Source organism: Monodon monoceros, unplaced genomic scaffold, assembly GCF_005190385.1.
Source record: "Monodon monoceros isolate NGI ecotype Baffin Bay Population unplaced genomic scaffold, NGI_Narwhal_1 Super_Scaffold_17, whole genome shotgun sequence".
Classification (NCBI taxonomy): Eukaryota; Metazoa; Chordata; class Mammalia; order Artiodactyla; family Monodontidae; genus Monodon; species Monodon monoceros.
In genome coordinates, this window is record NW_021703773.1 from 13,194,074 (window position 1) to 13,211,677 (window position 17,604).

The following is a 17,604-nucleotide window of genomic DNA, read 5'->3' on the forward strand; positions in this document are numbered from 1 at the left end:
ATGATGTCACTCTTACATTGTTCTAACACCTCTTCTGCCTTCTGTTCTTACACAGATCAGGTACACAAAGAAATATTTTTAGAAGTTTAATTATTATAAAAATGATACCTTTTATATTGAAATACATCAACTATACTTCAATTTTTAAGTCTCAAGCACAAGAAAAAAAGCAAACAAAAAAACCCCCAAATTAAAAAAAAGGATACCCACTTCAGGTGAACATTTTTTTTCAAATATGGAATATATAAAGTGAGAAGCAAGTACTCACTCCCACACTAGTCCCCAGCCCCATTCCCGCTCCCCAAAGGTAACCACTGTTAACATTTTTATATGTATCTTTCTAACTACTTCCTCTTCATATACAGGCATTCCTGTATATTATCTTTTTTTTTTTTGGTAACAAAATATATATTTTGTTACCTTTTGCAATATATGTGTGTAAATGATTTCTGAAGAAGGTGTCCTGCTTTTGTTTTTGAGAAAGTGCGTTTGAAAATATAGTCAAATGGAACACATTTTAAATCCTCCTTTTGGCATCTTCAATAGGATAGAGACTTTTGATTCCCTTTCTCCAAAATGTTACCCTGTTCCATGGTCCCTAGAGCTACACTAAGTGAGCAATACACTGATATCACTCCTGAGCAGGAGAGAGTTTGGAAGTTGGGCTTATTCATGTCACTCCCAACTGCAGATTCCTAGATCAGCCATCATTTATCTTCTCTTATTCTCACTACATTCTTGGTGATGTCACCCCTTCCCCAAGAAGCGACTTGTCTCTTCCCTGGTAACCAAAGTTCCACTCAGAGTTTCTCATATAGTTTTAGCACAATAAATTCTTTTATGGGGGGTAACTTTTAATTTCCCCATGTACTAATAGCATAAAGGCTGTTTTTGTTCTAAGCCTATGCACTTCCCTCAGGTATCTATCCTACCAAGCACATCTGCAATTCTTTGGAAAATGGGAATAGAAAATAATAAAAGTTCCTAAACTCCAGGAGGGGAAATAATAACCATAGGAGGGGCTCAAAGGGTAACCAAATATTCATCATTTCCATATAGAAGGCCCAGTTGCAGAAACCACTCCCTCTTATAAACCATTGCTTTTGCAGTGATCATTTACAATTGAAACATCTTTTTGTAGAATAAAATATGAGTGTTTTTACATTGGGTCTTTGGATCTCTCAGAGGATGTTTTATTCTTTTAAAAGCTGTCTTGAGTACTCAGGTTTGAATATCATGTCTTATTAAACTGTGTTGGGAAAAGGATCTCCTCTCAGTGGGTGCTCTCAGTAAATGAATGAGCCCCTGCATTGGCACTGGGGTTGGTTCCATTGACAGAGCCTTTTCACAGAGTCAGCTGCACTCTGTAAGTCTGGTGGATGAGCAAAACCATAGTTCAGTGAGAGGCCACTTTACATAAGAAATTCCTGCCTGAGAAATTCCATTCAGTTCTTGTATGTCTGTTTCAGTAGGCTCTTGAACATCAACTAAATAAAAAAGTGGAAACCAGAGAGGAAAGAAGCCAAACAATGGGCATCAGGAAATATAACCTATCCAGGGAGTTAACAGTAAGGGAAGAATGATGGGTTTCATATGATGCATATGGAATATTAATATTTCATTTATCTAAGTTGTATAGATAAATGTGTATAATTAGGAGAGATTAGGGGTCATCTTTTTTTTTTCCCAATCATCTAGCACTGTTACCAGCAAATGGTCACATTTGTTCTGTTTCTAACCACTATATGTGTAATATAAGGAACTGAGAAAATACTTCAGTGGCTCTTCTATTTGTAAAATCCCTAAGCCCACATGTGCAACAAAAATTAGGGCATATGTAAGTGGTGGGGTGACAGAACAGTAAAGTCAACCCAGTGCATAATCACATGGTCTTGTTATGTACCTAAATTCCTAAAATCAGGTAGGTTAGAGGGGGCTATTTTCCAGGGCCAAGTCTCCCATAGATAAATTACTAAACACCATGAATTACTTGGCCAAATGCCTATATCACTGTTTAGATTATGCTTTGATACAATAATTAAGCAAACAATTTGTTCACTGAACAGCCCATTTGTAAGTACATATGGGCTACTCATTGGTATGGAAGGTACTCTGCGACCCTGAGATTCTAGGATACTTTTGAATATTTCCAGGATGTCCACCCACTTGGTACAAACTGTCTAAAGGGGACAACTAGCCAACTGCTCTTCCAATGAGCTCCGTGTACCACAGCAATTCAATCTAACAAGCACGAGTAACCTGAAGATTTGTTGCTACTTCCTAGTTTGAAATATCTTCAGGTTCAAGAGCTCTAGCCCTTCTGTATTCACATCAGGTTACATGAACAAAATCAAACACCTCCCCTTAGTTAAACAGGTCAACAGCCTGCTACAACCAAATGCATGTTAAAATTTTTGTGTCCATTGGAAGGACACAGACCAGTAGGTAAATTCCTAATTTTATTTTACTTCTTAGGCTTTTTTTTTTTTTTTTGGTCTGGAGAGAAAATTGATTAAAAAAAAGTTTTGCTTTGGGGTTTTTCTTTTGCTATTTATATCCATGAAGTCAATTTTATATATCTTATTATGGCAATAAGCTCTTATTCATAAAATGCTATGTTGTATTTTTCTATGTGAGCATTTACTTATTTGATTTGTTATTTACCATTCCATTGTCCATCAGATGTGACACATACCATCCTAACTGAATTCCGGTAACATCTCTGATGATATTTTAACCACTTGTTTATTAAGCAATTTTAAAGGCACATTGTTCACTTTAAAATTCTATACAATCACCTGATCATTTTCCTTTCAATGTGGCTAATAAAAATACAGGAAGGGGGGCTTCCCTGGTGGCACAGTGGTTGAGAGTCCGCCTGCCGATGCAGGGGACATGGGTTCGTGCCCCGGTCCGGAAAGATCCCACATGCCGCGGAGCGCCCGTGAGCCATGGCCGCGGAGCCCGTGCATCCGGAGCCTGTGCTTCGCAACGGGAGAGGCAGCAACAGTGAGAGGCCTGCGTACCGCAAAAAAAAAAAAAAAAAAAAATACAGGAAGGGGTTATTTACAGAAAGTATCTCAAGTAATTGGGAACAATTGGTGCTTTCACATTTGCACACTTCCCTTTGGAGGGAAGGTAATAAAACCCCCAAGTAATTACAGTCAAATAGCCCTCCAGCTGTGTCATTCTGAGAACATAAATCACATCTTGTCAATATTACATCAGTCAAATGGGCCAAATAACAGTAATATATCTGAATTCTGTATAACTATTAATAGAATAAGAACAAGTAAATCTGAAATCTGAAAGGGTTCTATCCGGAATAGAATCTGTTTTCATAAAAGGAAGTGAGAATTCGAACAAAGACAGAAAGAGTTTATTTCTTGCCATCCACCCTCCAGGTTGTCAGGGAAGTCTTGTTAGATGTGCCTTAAGAGGATGCGGAGGAAGACCCTCCTATGTCCCTGTATCTCTGTCCACATTGTGTGTAATATCCTCCATGTTATCCTAATGTCAGACAGAGACAGCCTTTTCTGGACCTTATGGATTCTGAAGTCCAATTTGTGACTCTGACAATACCTCTATGCTGAGAGAATGTAGCTGTCTAGTTTATCTACTGTTGCAGAAACAGACGCAATGCACAGTATACACACCTCTAGCACTCATTTGTCTGAATTCGACTTTTAATAAGTATGGAACAGGAAAGCCACGCTTTCTTTCTAAAGTGCTTCAGAACATGTGGCAGTGGCTACCCCTTACATAAGTCAGCGTGTTTCTATTTTCAAACATTGGTGGTCCCTAAGCCTTTCTGTCTTATACTTTTTGTGAAGTGGATGTATTCAGGAAGACATTACGGGATTTTAAAAAAAAAAGCCGCATCGTTCATTCATTTATTCATACTTATTTGATAAAAAATAATTACCAGACTCCTACCATGTGCCAGGCGCTCTTGTAGACACCGAAGATGCAGAGGTGAGAGATACCCTCACCGGTTTTGGTGGCAGTTGGGCATCCATCCAAGACGTTTCCTACAATGTGTGAAGCATCGCTCCCACCGCCTTCCAGATATTCCCGCTTTACCCCGAAGTGGAGAGGAGGTCCTCAGGGTGACGTGTCCCTAGGCGCCCGGGGTGAGCGACGGGCCCAGGCGTGGAAGCGGGGCTGCGGCCGCCCGCGGCGGGAGCCCCCAAGTCCGGGCACACGCTCTGCGGGCGGGGAGGGGCGGCGCGCTCCGCTCCAGGCCGCGCCCTCCGCCGGGGCCTCCAGGGGGCGCTCGCGCCCAGGCCAGGGGGAGCGCGGGTTTCCTCAGAAGGTGGGAACTCGGCTGAGAAGCCGTCCCCCGCCGCCCGCCGGCACCCCGCTCCCCCTTCCCGCTCCCCGGTACCCCCACCTCCCGCCTCGAGTGACTGAGGGCCGAGCGGCCCCGTCCCCGCCGCCCGGAGTGGACCCGGTGCCCGCGGAGGCCGAACTCCCGGCTGGGGCGTCTCTTCCGCTGGCGCTGAGCAGCCCCGGAGCCCGCGGGGAGGGCGGTGCGACCGCCGACCCCGCCCACGGCCTTCACGCCGCCCTGGGGATGGACCCGGCGGGCGGAAGCCCAGTCCGTCCTCGGGGCCGCGCGTCAGGTAAGAGGGTACGGGCCCTGTACCCGTCCCGGGCTGCGGCGCGAGACCAACCTTTGAGGCGCAGGCGTTTTCCCAGAGCCGCAGCTGATGTGTAGCAAGAGCTGCGCGCGGCGTCTTAGTCCGGGGAACTTGGGCCCTTCGTCTCGCCCCTGCCCTCCGCTCGGCTTGCTCGGCCCGGCGTGGGTGGGGAGGGGCCGACTTGCGCGTCCTGAGGAGAATCGGGGGCGGGGAGGCGCAGGGTCCCGGCTGGGGTGGCAGCGCCCCTCGTCCTGACGGCGGGGAAGGGCCGAAGGAGGGCTGTGCTGGGTTCCGGGGCTGGACCCGCCGCCGTGGGACTCAGCCTCTCCGCCTCCTGACCTCCCCTTCCCCGCCCTTACAGTAGGTTCCAATAATATTTAATTGGCTCTCGGGTTTAAAACTCATCCATAGGCTCGCAGTTCCCTTGATTCAGCCAAGTTCCTCTCCGCTCCTTCCTCGGTTAGAGAAAGTGCCGGGGGGGAGGGGACGGGGGAGGGGACTGCAGGGACCCGTGAAGCGCTGGCCTGAGCCGACTGAAGAGGCCGGGACCCGCGCCGTCACAGACGCCAGAGGACCCTTAGGGCGGAGTCCAGGGGCACAGGAGGTGGTCCGAGCCGCGTCGAGTGAGTATTGATCACCGTCGAGTGAAGAGCGGGCTGACCCCTGAGAAGCACTGTGAGGAAGATGCGTTCCTCATCCCCTCGAAGGAAGTGGGTGGCCTTTAAAGCTCTAGTTCCCCCACGTACACCCCACCCCCCGACCTCCAGGCACGAGTGGCCCCTGGTGGCCGTGCAAGCCTGGCTTTCAGTCCCAGAACTTGCCAAGCTCCAGGAAGAGTCCGGGCTGCAGAGGTGGCCCCTGGGGGCTAGAGCTTAAGAAGTGCTGCACACCCCCGGGGGGTGGGCGGGTCCTGGAGGTGGAGGGAGGAAGGGTGGACGGAGTAGTGGGGCGGGGTAGGGAGGGGTGAGTGCCCTGGGAGACTTTGAGAAATACCCCCCGCACCCCCGCCCCGCGACGGATCCGTTGATGCCGTAGGATTCCGGCGCCTTTTGGGAAGAGGTGCCTCTGCTTCTTTACTCCTGTGTTCAGAACTATGCAAAACCAACTCTTCATCCTGTTGCTGCTTTGCCAGGAGTTTTAAAGCACTGCTCTATTCTTGGCTCACTTGGTTCTTGGTTCCCCAAATAGCAGTTTTGAGCTGTCCAAGATATTTATAAGTCTTCTCCTTAAACTGAGACTGAACCCTACTCTTCTGGAAAAACTACCCTAACTTCAGAGGAGATATTCTTTTCTGCCCATTCCTTCCTTCTGCTGCCCTCTTAACAATCCCTGTTCTCAAAGGTGTTTGTGTTTCAATTTTTGCTTTATGTGGAAACAACCTTCCCCCTGCACCCCCCAAAAAACTTTCCTAGAACATAGGTGTTTCAAACCCATGACAGTGTTTTGTAGTTAGTATACACTGGTTAAACTGCATAGCAATCCCCCCAAGAGCCAGAGGCTAGCAACAACTTTACTACTTATTTTATTTGATGCCCTTCAAGTTTAGGAAGGTCCCATTTTTATTACCTAGTAGATAAGACAGAGCCCTGGATGGCTGTGGCTGTGATTAGATAACTTCTGATGTTTTCATTTCCCTTACTGAGCTGCTGCTTCTAGATTAAATTCGTTTTATTGCCTGTTCATTTTTTTTTTTTTTCGGTACGCGGGCCTTTCACTGTTGTAGCCTCTCCCGTTACGGAGCACAGGCTCCGGACGTGCAGGCTCAGCGGCCATGGCTCACGGGCCCAGCCGCTCCGCGGCATGTGGGACCTCCCCGGACCAGGGCACGAACCCGTGTCCCCTGCATCGGCAGGCGGACTCTCAACCACTGCGCCACCATGGAAGCCCCTGCCTGTTCATTTTTAAAGAAAGACTGACAAAGTCACTCTGATAGATCAGGGGGTCTGAGCTCAGAGTAGATCAAAGGTGCTCACATGTAGGGAGGTGGATAAAAATAGCAGGAGGGGACCTCCCTGGTGGCGCAGTGGTTAAGAATCCGCCTGCCAATGCAGGGGACACGGGTTCGAGCCCTGGTCCGGGAAGATTCCACATGCCGTGGAGCAACTAAGCCCGTGCACCACAACTACTGAGCCTGTGCTCTAGAGCCCGCGAGCCACTACTACTGAGCCCACGCGCCATAACTACTGAAGCCCGAGTGCCTAGAGCTCGTGCTCTGCAACAAGAGAAACTACTGCAATGAGAAACCTGTGCACCCCAACGAAGAGTAGGCCCTGCTCTCTGCAACTAGAGAAAAGCCTGCGCACAGCAACAAAGTCCCAACGCAGCCAAAAATAAATAAATAAATAAATTTATTTTTTAAAAAAATAGCAGGAAGGTTGGCAAGTACAGCCAGGTCACCTGTGTTAATTGTGCACACTAATAAGGCCAGAATCTCCTCATTTATCTCTGGTGGGAAGTTCTGATGGTTTCACGGGATCAAACTGATACTGCATCAAAACTGAGTGGAAGTATCCATCCCCAGTAGGAGTGGCTGTTGTATCCTGGATAGTTTTTAAATGGTCGGAGAGGAGGAGCTTGTCTGCAATGGAACCAAAGGTCTGTTCACGTGTCAGCATGTGAAAGCGCTCATGGACATCAACCCTATACCGTTCCTGTGAGCGCTCAGTCTCATGTTTATTCTTCCAGACACACTCCCAGCATCATTTATTGGGAGCAGGAGCCGATGGGGTCCAGTGTGCCTCCCAGCGTAAGACAAAACACTTTCCTTGAGCTTCTGAATATTTATTTAAAAATAGTTGCTCTGAGGTTTGTGAGTTGTTTTTCAGTTGTGCTTAAAAGACTTCCTATTTATTTCCAGGTCTCTGGTAGCAACATGGCATTTTGCTTGAATCATTGGTTTGTCTTAAGGAGACCTTGCTTTGGGAGATTTTGATTAAAAAGTGCCTTTTACTACAGGGTTTCTTGATCTGCATGTAGACTTCTGATTTTAAAATACTGCATTTCAGTTAGTAGGAAGCAAAGATATTATCTGTTTCCAGAGAAGTTTCATGTAGTATTCCAGAAAATAGAGGCTTTGATTCATCCCGTCATCAGACGATTGGAGTCCATTATAGTGTCTGAACAGCTTTAGATTATATTGACTAGAAGGAGTAATCACAGAGAAAAAAAAGGGTTACTTGGAATCTTTATTCTCATCTGCATTTGAGTCTTTTGCAACCCAGCTGAATGTATTTATATGATTTGCACCATGCATTTCTCTGTCTTCTCTTCACAAGTTCCCTGAAATGTAACACTCTGGACCTTTACCGCCACCTTTATTTACATAAAGAAAGGATTTTTCCATTTAGAGATAAACATGTTGGAGGTGGGTAGTTAATATTGTGTATAATCAATGTCCCACATTTTCAGAGGGGCCTCAATCCAGAACAAAGAATGAGAAGAGGACTCTGATGGTAGCTGCCCCACTGATTGGGAGAAGGTCTCTATACCAGTTGGGAAAGTCACTGCATGAGTCTTTGTATTTTTTAATCAGATATATGATCAGAGCATCTGTACTGCATGCATTTTGAAGAGAAAAGGGGCTGAATTTGTTCTCTATACTTACTTTTTCCATGTTTGTCACGTTAATATTTAAAAAACAACAAACAAAAACCCCTTTGTATCCCTGCAGTAACCCATATTGCCTTGGCAACAGTAGCTAGCCCAGTGGAGTCACAAAATATCAAGACAGAAAATTTTAAACGCACTTAAAATGTCAGATGGTTCAAGATCATCCTGCAATGCCTTAGAACTGACCTTCCAGCATGTAATACAGTTGCTTTTAACTGCCTTTCTCCTGATTGAATGTAGATGGGAAAGACAGATTACAGAACTTAAATTCTTTTTAGGATGTTCTAAAATTTTATGGTTTTTCTTTTGAGGGAAGCATTCTTTGAAAATTAAGGGGGGGTGGAATTACAAATCCTTTCTTTGAGTGAGGTGTTCTTATGGAGATTGGTGATAAGTCCAAAATCAAGCTCAATCAATGGGTCAGGCAAGATGTGCTCTCTTTTTTATGCTATTTGAAATAGACAATATATAGTAGAACCTCAATTAGCATTAAACTCAGTGGATATCTGCTAAAACTGTGACTGCAGAATAAAAACATAGTAATGCCTATATATACTTGAAGTCTTTTCTGTACTAGAAATCTCATTTATGTGGGAGCTTTCTGTTTAGTGTATGAACTACTAAATATATACAAAATATAGTATATGTTTTCCTTAAGTTAGCAAATGCTGCGAAGTCCTGCATAGACTTCATGACCCAACTATAGGACATTTTAGAGTAATGCTTTCATCTCTTTTTTTCTTCCTCTCGTTTTAAAATCTCAATATATTTTTCTGTATTGTTGTATTGATTTATTTTTGTTTGCTGCTACAAACTCCTTTTTTTTTTTTGGACTGAGGAGAGGAAAAAACTAATAACTGGATAAACCTATCTTTCTCTTCCTTCCCCAGAGAAAAGAACTGAAATGTTAGCCCAGATTATTGGCTCTGAAAGAGCCAGAAAACTCTTTGAACTGAAGTGACCGTCTCATTTCAGAGGTCAGAGTTCAACCTTCTTATTTCAGCCCTTAGAAAATGGAAGCCAAAGTTTATGTGATTAGATACTAGTTGATGACAACATCTGTGTCCTTGATTATTCAAAACACTTTTGCCAATTGGGTATCAGGTGTCTAGAAAGGGAGGCAGCTGTAGGTGGAATTTCATATGGTGTTACAGACAGTGTTACAGACTAATGATGCCAATTGAAATTATTTATGTTGTTAATCGTTAATTATAAACATTGCATCGTATCATGAACATTTTATCCTTTAGTAGAGTCAAGCTGCCACTCATCTGCATTTCTACTGTCAGATTCCCAAAGCAAAAATCTCTTAGTTATTCTACTTTTTGCTAATTACAAAGTTAAAATTTTTTAGCAGAAGACTTCTTGTTTCTCAAAATGGAGGGTTAGGTTAGTTGGATCCCGTTAAAAAAAATTGAAAAGTTGAAAAGACTTGACAAGTGGGACTCTCTGGCTAGTTTTTTGGATAAAAGACTGTTTTCAGAATAATATTTGGAAGGGTTGGTGGGAGCGGGGAGTCAAAACTGCCTATGCCGCAGGGGAATTGAAGACAGCACCCAGCTGACCAAGGTTGTTAACCCTGCTCGGGTAGGAGGGACGGAGGTCAAGTCCAGCAGGGAAGGCAGTTCTGGAAGACTTTCCCTATAGCCTTTAACCCCAAAGTGCAACGGCATCAGCGTGAGTTAAGCAGAACTAAATATGCCCTTCTGCATCACAACCACAAGAGACTAGAAAATGCTACTTGGAAGTGAGCAGAACAGGAGGAAGAAGGAAAAGAAAATAATCCCATAGAAAATTGGCCACAGACCAGTCCTCACAGGCATTTGCATTTTGGGCACATACAATCTGAGGGAGCCAGAGAAAGTCAAGCCTTAAACTTGGTTTGACTTGGTTTCCAAGTAATGGAGTTTCCAAGAGTCTAACCGGCAAATGCAAAATGCAGAGGAGGGAGCATATTCATCTCAGGCCGCAGGAAAACCTCACAGGCAGTTTTCAAGGTCAGTAGCAAATGCGCAGTTATAGGTAACCAAGCTCACAAGAAAGCAAGACAATAGGAGGGAGCATCAGCCAAAAACAGGACAGCAGGAAGAGGTTGTGTAGACTGCTGCTATCAGAATTCTCAGGCTCAGATTATAAAGCCACTTTGCTTACTGGGTTTAAAAAAATAAATGACAATATTGGAAATGTTTGCAGGAAACAGAAAGCTACTGAAATAAGACAGATTGGTTAAGGAACTAAACAGAATTTATATATACTTATTATAAACTCTGTATGTATTTGTTATAAATTATATATATACGGACATCTTTGGCAGCAGATTGGATACTAGAATACAGAAGAAGATTAGTGAACTAAAAATAACTCAGAATATATATCATCGAGAATTTACAACAGGGAGTCAAAAATATGAACAGAGGAAAGAAACCTAGAAGAGACAGAAGTTTGAACACATGTTTTTAAAAATAGACATTCTTTAACAATAAGAATTCTTAAAAGAAAATGACTACAATATCATCACACCTAAATATTTATAATAATTCCTTAATACTTTCAAATATCTATTCCATCTAACATACATTTGATCAAAATCCCAGAAGGCAAGGAAAGAGATAATAGGGGAGATTCAATATTTAAAGAAATAGTGACAAACTTTTCCAGTGCTAATAGAAATACTATTCCCTGACTCACTGGCAAGTTAATACCAAGAAGGATCATTTTAAAATCCACACCTACATTCAGCAGAGTAAAACTGAAGAAAACTAAAAATAGAGGGGTGAGGGGGAGAGGGAAGAAGAATAGCCAGAGAAAAAGTCAGATTAGCTTTGAAGAAAGGACAGTTGGACTTGTTGATTTTTTTAAATAAATTTATTTATTGTATTTATTTATTTTTGGCTGTGTTGGGTCTTTCGTTGCTGTGCTCCGGCGTTCTCTAGTTGTGGCAAGAGGGGGCTACTCTTCGTTGTGGCGCGCGGGCTTCTCATTGCAGTGGCTTCCCTTGTTGTGGAGCATGGGCTGTAGGCACGCGGGCTTCAGTAGTTGTGGCATGCGGGCTTCAGTAGTTGTGGCTCGCGAGGTCTAGAGCACAGACTCAGCAGTTGTGGCGCACAGGTTTAGTTGCTCTGCGGCATGTGGGATCTTCCCGGACCAGGGCTCAAACCCATGTCCCCTGAATTGGCAGGTGGATTCTTAACTACTGCGCCACCAGGGAAGCCCCGGACTTGTTGATTTCTGAACAGCCACAATGGTAGCCAGGAACCAGTGGTATGATCTCTTCAATATGCTAATAGAAAATAGTTACCAGCGAAAAATCCTACATCATCAAAAGTGACCTTTGAGATGCAAAGTCATGTGCATTTTGTAATCCTAAAGTCTTGTATTTTATAAAATTCTGTAAGTGCAGTGAGCTGCACAATTAAGGACAAAAGCATGTGACTTGAATCACTGCCTAATAAGTCTTTACATCCTTGTACTCTCTTATTTCCACCTTCCTCCCCATCAAATTATCACCACTATCAGTTATCTAATATTAATTTCTCCACTGACACAATTTTCCTCTATAATTTAAAAAATTAGTTTTGTTTAAATTTATCATCAACAGGGCATGGAATCAAGATAAAAGGATACTTTGGAGAATATGGCCCCATTCATACTTTCTCATCCATGTGCTTTTTAAAAACAGAAAATAACTAGATTTTGTGTTTACAAGAGTATTGCGGAAGATGTGCTATCAAATATACTAATTGCTAGAGCTTTTGGGGGAAGCAATATGGCAGTATGTCTTGAGAACCTCAAAGTGTTCATTTCCTTTGGCCTGGTGATTCCATGAGTGTGGAATCTATCCAAGAGAAGATGGAATACACACTACATACCCGGTACACACAGCATCACAGTACAGAAAAGTCATTTTGCAAAAGATACACATCAAATTATATTTATAATAATGAAAAATTGGAAGTAACTTACAAGTCCAACAATTTAGGGAACAGCTTAAAATTTTTGATTCAGTCATACAATGGAAATTTTGTAGCTTTTTAAAAATGATGTCTAATGATACAGTAATAGAAGAAAATACATATGGTCCAATATTAAGAGGAAAAAGCAAGATACAAAGTTGTTTCTACAATATGATTTTCTACATTAAAAGATTTGAGAGAAACCTATACAAATGCTACATTGGTTCCTCTTGGGTAATAATATCATAGATGATTTTTCTCCCTCTTCCTTAGTCTTTTTTATACTTTCTAAAATACAACAAATATATATTATTTTAATAATCAGAAAATTATTTAAAAATCTAATTAGTATCTCTTAAGCTGGGTGAGGAGACTCAGGTGTTCATTGTGTCATTTATTTTTATCCCTACATATGTCTATCATACTTACGTAACATAACAATTAACAAAGCAAAATATAAATAGATGACTTGTAGAGGTAGGATATAACCATATATAATGTTACTTAAAAGTCAGGAATCAGGGCTTCCCTGGTGGCGCAGTGGTTGAGAGTCCGCCTGCCGATGCAGGGGACACGTGTTCTTGACCCGGTCCGGGAAGATCCCACATGCCGCGGAGCGGCTGGGCCCGTGAGCCATGGCTGCTGAGCCTGCACATCTGGAGCCTGTGCTCCGCAACGGGAGAGGCCACAACAGTGAGAGGCCCGCGTACCATAAAAAAAAAAAGTCAGGAATCAAAAGGTGTTGTGTCCCCTGTCTGGGCATTCACAGAGACTGTAACTCACTAATAGTAAACATCAAAGAAAGTAAAATGGACGATAAAGAAATGTGTTATTTATGAACTAAATATTAATAACCCCAAATTTGTTTACATGTCAAATTGAGTACATCCAAATTGTCTATTTAAATAAAAATAATCTTTCGCTACATCCTAACAGTCAATAACAATAGAAGAAAAAGTTTATCTCATCTAGCTGTTAGAGAAATATGTCTTCTTTAGAATAAAACTTCCACAGATTATAATTTCAATGTTATTGAAATTATACAGCCACACAGATATATATATATTTTATACATATATATAACAAATATATAACATATATATATATATAATACACACTTACCAAGAATTTAGAATAGGGAGTCAAAAATATAGAAAATACAAAGTAGAAGACCTGAAAGATACACTGAGGCCTAACATACACTTTTAAATAACACATTATTCAGAATATATAAATATATCCTAACTTATCATAAATAATATAATTCCAAAATTATGCAAAGGTCACTTGAATGAACATGACAGTATGACTGTGACTTGAACATTACCTGGCTAGCAGGTCCCTGAGAGGGTCAAGGGCGGGAAAGAGATTTTGTTAAAAGCAGATTCCTAGCCATGTAGGTTTCTTCTGTTTTCTCCTCCTCCTGTTCCTGCTCTGTATTCTTTATCACTAAGAGTCATCCTGGTCTCTCCTTCATCTCCCACAGCCAGTTACCAAGTCTTGCTGATTTTACTTTGTAAACATTTCTCAAATATGCCCCCTCTTCCTTACCCTGCTCTCATTGCCCTATGGAGGTCCCATTCTCTACCTGGAATATGGCCTTAGCCTCATGACGGGCCTCCCTACCGGCTTCACCTGCTGGAGAGATTCCTATGAGATAGATATCTGTTGGCATTCCTTCCAGGCGTCATTCAATTCCACAAATACTTTTTTAGCACCATTTAAGTACCAAGCACTGTTTTAGGCACTGAACACACCAGTGAACAAGATGGATCAAGTTCCTACACTCAAGGAACTTAAATTCTAATAGGAATAAATAATTCAAAGACATGCTTGGATGTTCTTTCTAAGACCTGGCCTCTCCTGCCTTCCTTCACCCATCAAATGCTGGCATTTCTGCCCATGGTTTACGTTTGGGTAGTATTCAGCTTTTTGTGGTTCAGCTTAGGAATCATTTCCCCCCTGAGAACCTTTATGAGCTTCATACTGGGCTAAGTGGTCCTTTTTTGTGCCTCATAGCACCATGTGTATAACTTTATTACAGCATCTCCCACATTTCATTAAAATATGTGTTTGTCTCCTTCATGAGGTTGTAAGCATTTGAGGAAGGAAATTATGGCTTAATCATTTTTATAATTCCAGTGGTCAATGCAAATGAAGGTAGAAAAGATGGGAAGCAGGATTAATAGGTTAAAAAAAAGTTGGAGTGATACTGGTTTAACATATCTAGTCTGATGGAGGAAGGAAGGCTTCCTTGGCTGGGACAGTAAAATATTGTGAGAAAGAAAGGTTGAGGCAAAAAGAGAAGATCTTGCTTGTGGTCATATGTGGCACTTCCTCAACACTGGTTTGTTTATGAATGTGGATGTAACATGAGTGTGGCCTTTGCTGTTAACACAGGAGGCTGCTTGTTCTAAATAGACAATTCTCCGCAAAGGACTAAATCAAACCACTTTATTGTTCCTGTGACCCTTGTCACTTGCCTCCCAGGTCTTTTGGTCCCTGTGGAAGTCATGGGAACAAGGAATCCAGATACTTTGATCTGGTCATGGAGAAATATAACCCCCATGAAAGTAAGGATGAGATGCTCCTGTCCAAGTTTATATCTTTTCTTACCTTGTACTATTAGTTAAACTATTTAGCTACTAAGCCCCTTAGTAAGTAATTAGGAAGCATTAAGTTATTAACCAGGAGCAGCATGGAGCCAGTAGTGATTATCCTCAATCCCTAGATGGAGAGCAAATACAAACAAGAGTTATTTTAGTGAATGGAGAAAATAGGTAGAGCATCTAGCCACAATCACTAGTTAAGCCATTAACAAAGAAGATCACTCTCCCTAGGCAGGGTGACATTGAATGCCAGAAATGAACTGAATCAAATAAGCATTAACAGCACAACCAAAAAGCCACAATGCAATCCTAAGATGGGGTGCAAGGCAGGATCCGTATCAGTTATCCTGTTCTAAGTAGTAACAGAAAAACCCAATGCAAGCATGTTTAATCAGTAGAGAGGATTTATGGGACCATGAAAAGGAAGATTCCTAGGTAAGGAAGTGAACTAATCAGGAGAGATTAACACTGTAACTGATAACTTTAAAATTCTGGTGATTTCGGGACTTCCCTCGTGGTCCAGTGGGTAAGACTCCGTGCTTCCAGTGCGGGGCGCCCAGGTTCGATGCCTGATCGGGGAACTAGATCCCACATGCCGCAACGAAGATCCTGCATGCCACAACTAAGACTCAGCACAGCCTAAATAAATAAAAATAAAATACTTTTTTAAATTCTGGTGATTTCACACAATGTAAATTTGTTTCCCCATGCAGTTTGGTCCAGTGTTCCCGGTCAAGCAACCGTCCTGAGATGCTGTCCTCCAAATGGTTACCCACGCTCTCTCCATTGTGGTTCTCCACTCAGCCAGCAGATGGGGAAAGAAAAAAGAAGATCCCTAGAGAAGAGGCAGGCTTGAAAGGGGAGACATCGATTTGGTCCACATTCCATTGGCTAGAACTCAGTCATATGGCCAAGGAGGCTGGAAAATGTAGTGAGCTGTGTGCCCAGGAAAAAAAGGAAACACTAGCAAATATTCAACTAGTTTTTGCCAGCTGCAATGGGAGCTAAATGTTTTCTGGCTTATTTCCAATGAAAATAGAGTGCCTCAGTCCCTGTATTCTAAGAAAGACACTGAGATTCACCTTGAGTCACAGGCACATCCCTGAACAGACGAACTGACCAGGGGACTGCAATGGGCTGATGGCCTCAAGCCCACCAGAGTCCACCTGTTGAACGAGAGGTGGGGTCGGCTTTCCCTGAAATGTCTGGACTGCATGGGAAAGAGGTAAATATCAGAGAGATAATGTAAGTACTATTAGGAAGTAGGAACAGATTAGTGAACTAGCAATGTCCACCTAAGGTCCTCATCCTAGAAAAATGGAATATCAAAAAGATGACGAGATAGCTCAAGGATCTGGAGAAAACCATGGGTGAGACATGTGACCTGGTTATTGAAACTTGTGCCTGCCAGGCACTCAGGCGCTGGGAATGAAGCAAGAGCCCTGTTCCTGGCAAACCTGTGTAAAGCTGAGAAAGTAGCAAGGAACAATAACTCTGTCCTTTAAACTGAGCACCTGCCTTTGGGTCCCTTAGATTCCCCTGAATCTGGGGGCATCACTAAATCCCTGAAGTAGAGAGGTCCCAGTTTAGGTTAGAAGGCTACAGAGGCTGGAAGTAAGAGAAATTGCTAGGCTTAATATTCCAATGTCATTCATTCCATGAATGATGTAGAGATTTATTCAAGGAAATGAGCATACACATTTTCTCATTAAAAGGACCAAAACTCCATGCATTTTTCTGGGTGATAGGTTTTGAACCTATTGTTTCTTCAGCTCGTACTTTCAGTCCATTTATTGTTTCCAGAGAATGTCTCTAATCACAAATGAACTGTCTTTTGGCCCGGCTAAAGTCGATATATTCGCCATCCATTCTCTCATATAAGAATATAAAGACAACTTTATTTCTAGAGTCCCACACTCCTTGATCTTGTGAAATTTTTATTCATTTTTAATATTCTTTGTTTTTCAGATTCACAGCAGCTAAATGTACTCAGGACTCTCCGATTACCACTGTCTTTCCAATTTGGGACCTGGCTGTCATCAATCCAGGGAAAGATATTCAGGAAACTTTCCCTTTAAGGTTAGAAGTGCTTTGAAATCTAGAGCATATTCCTGAAACACCATCGTGTTTCTGGAACAGACCTGTTCAGTGAAGTTTCCCACCCTTCACTACAAGCCCTAAGTGGTGACAGCCCAGTGGGGGTGTGGGGAGAGAGAGAGAGGATGTACAGAAGAGGGACAGGCATTCAGAGACAGAATACTGGTGCTTTGGTCTCTGTCTCCCCACTCCAGCCAGGGGGCGCTTCAGAGTAGAGATCACCATCTTTTAAACCTGTCAAGCCTGGACACTACACATGTGTGCTCAGAGCAAGGCACCAATTCAACAAACATTTTATTTAGGGCTTATCATATTCCAGGCTCTGTTGTTAGGGAAAGCATCCCCCAGTGAAAGGATCAACATATGGAAATAATTTAAATATCTATCTATCTAATGACTATTAGAAAAACCACAGAATTATCTTAAAAGATGAGCTAGAATCATATGTATTGACAGGGAAGGATACTCGAGACTTATGTTGAGGGGAAAAAGTTTACTAACAGTCTGTATAGTATGGTCCCTGTTTTGATTGTTTTTAAAGTATAGATAAATGATCAGAGTTGGATTTACGGCAAGATTACGGCTCAGAAGCTCTCACTTGCAGAGATCTTGTTCAAAACTCTGAACTTAATTTTGTATTTCTCATAAAGAGGGTCTCCAAAAAAGCATAAGTATGAGGTCAAAATCTGAATC

At 42.5% G+C, this 17,604-nt stretch overlaps 1 protein-coding gene and 1 long non-coding RNA gene across 2 annotated transcripts in view; one reads left to right on the top strand and one right to left on the bottom strand.

Annotated features, from left to right (window-relative positions):
• Positions 1-383: 383 nt before the first annotated feature.
• Positions 384-4,201, bottom strand: LOC114897445. Its single transcript, XR_003794134.1, has 2 exons — positions 3,937-4,201; positions 384-3,018 (listed from the first exon to the last, which is right to left on the bottom strand). It is a non-coding gene; the product is annotated as an uncharacterized LOC114897445 (long non-coding RNA).
• The window catches only part of LOC114897444 (proline-rich protein HaeIII subfamily 1-like), a 30,002-nt gene continuing 16,406 nt past the window's right edge, over positions 4,009-17,604 (top strand). The window contains 4 exon segments of the mRNA XM_029226203.1: positions 4,009-4,493; positions 4,496-4,625; positions 15,528-16,039; positions 16,783-16,893. Of these exon segments, the coding sequence (XP_029082036.1) occupies positions 4,037-4,493; positions 4,496-4,625; positions 15,528-15,822 (882 nt within the window). The 5' untranslated portion in view covers positions 4,009-4,036 and the 3' untranslated portion in view covers positions 15,823-16,039; positions 16,783-16,893.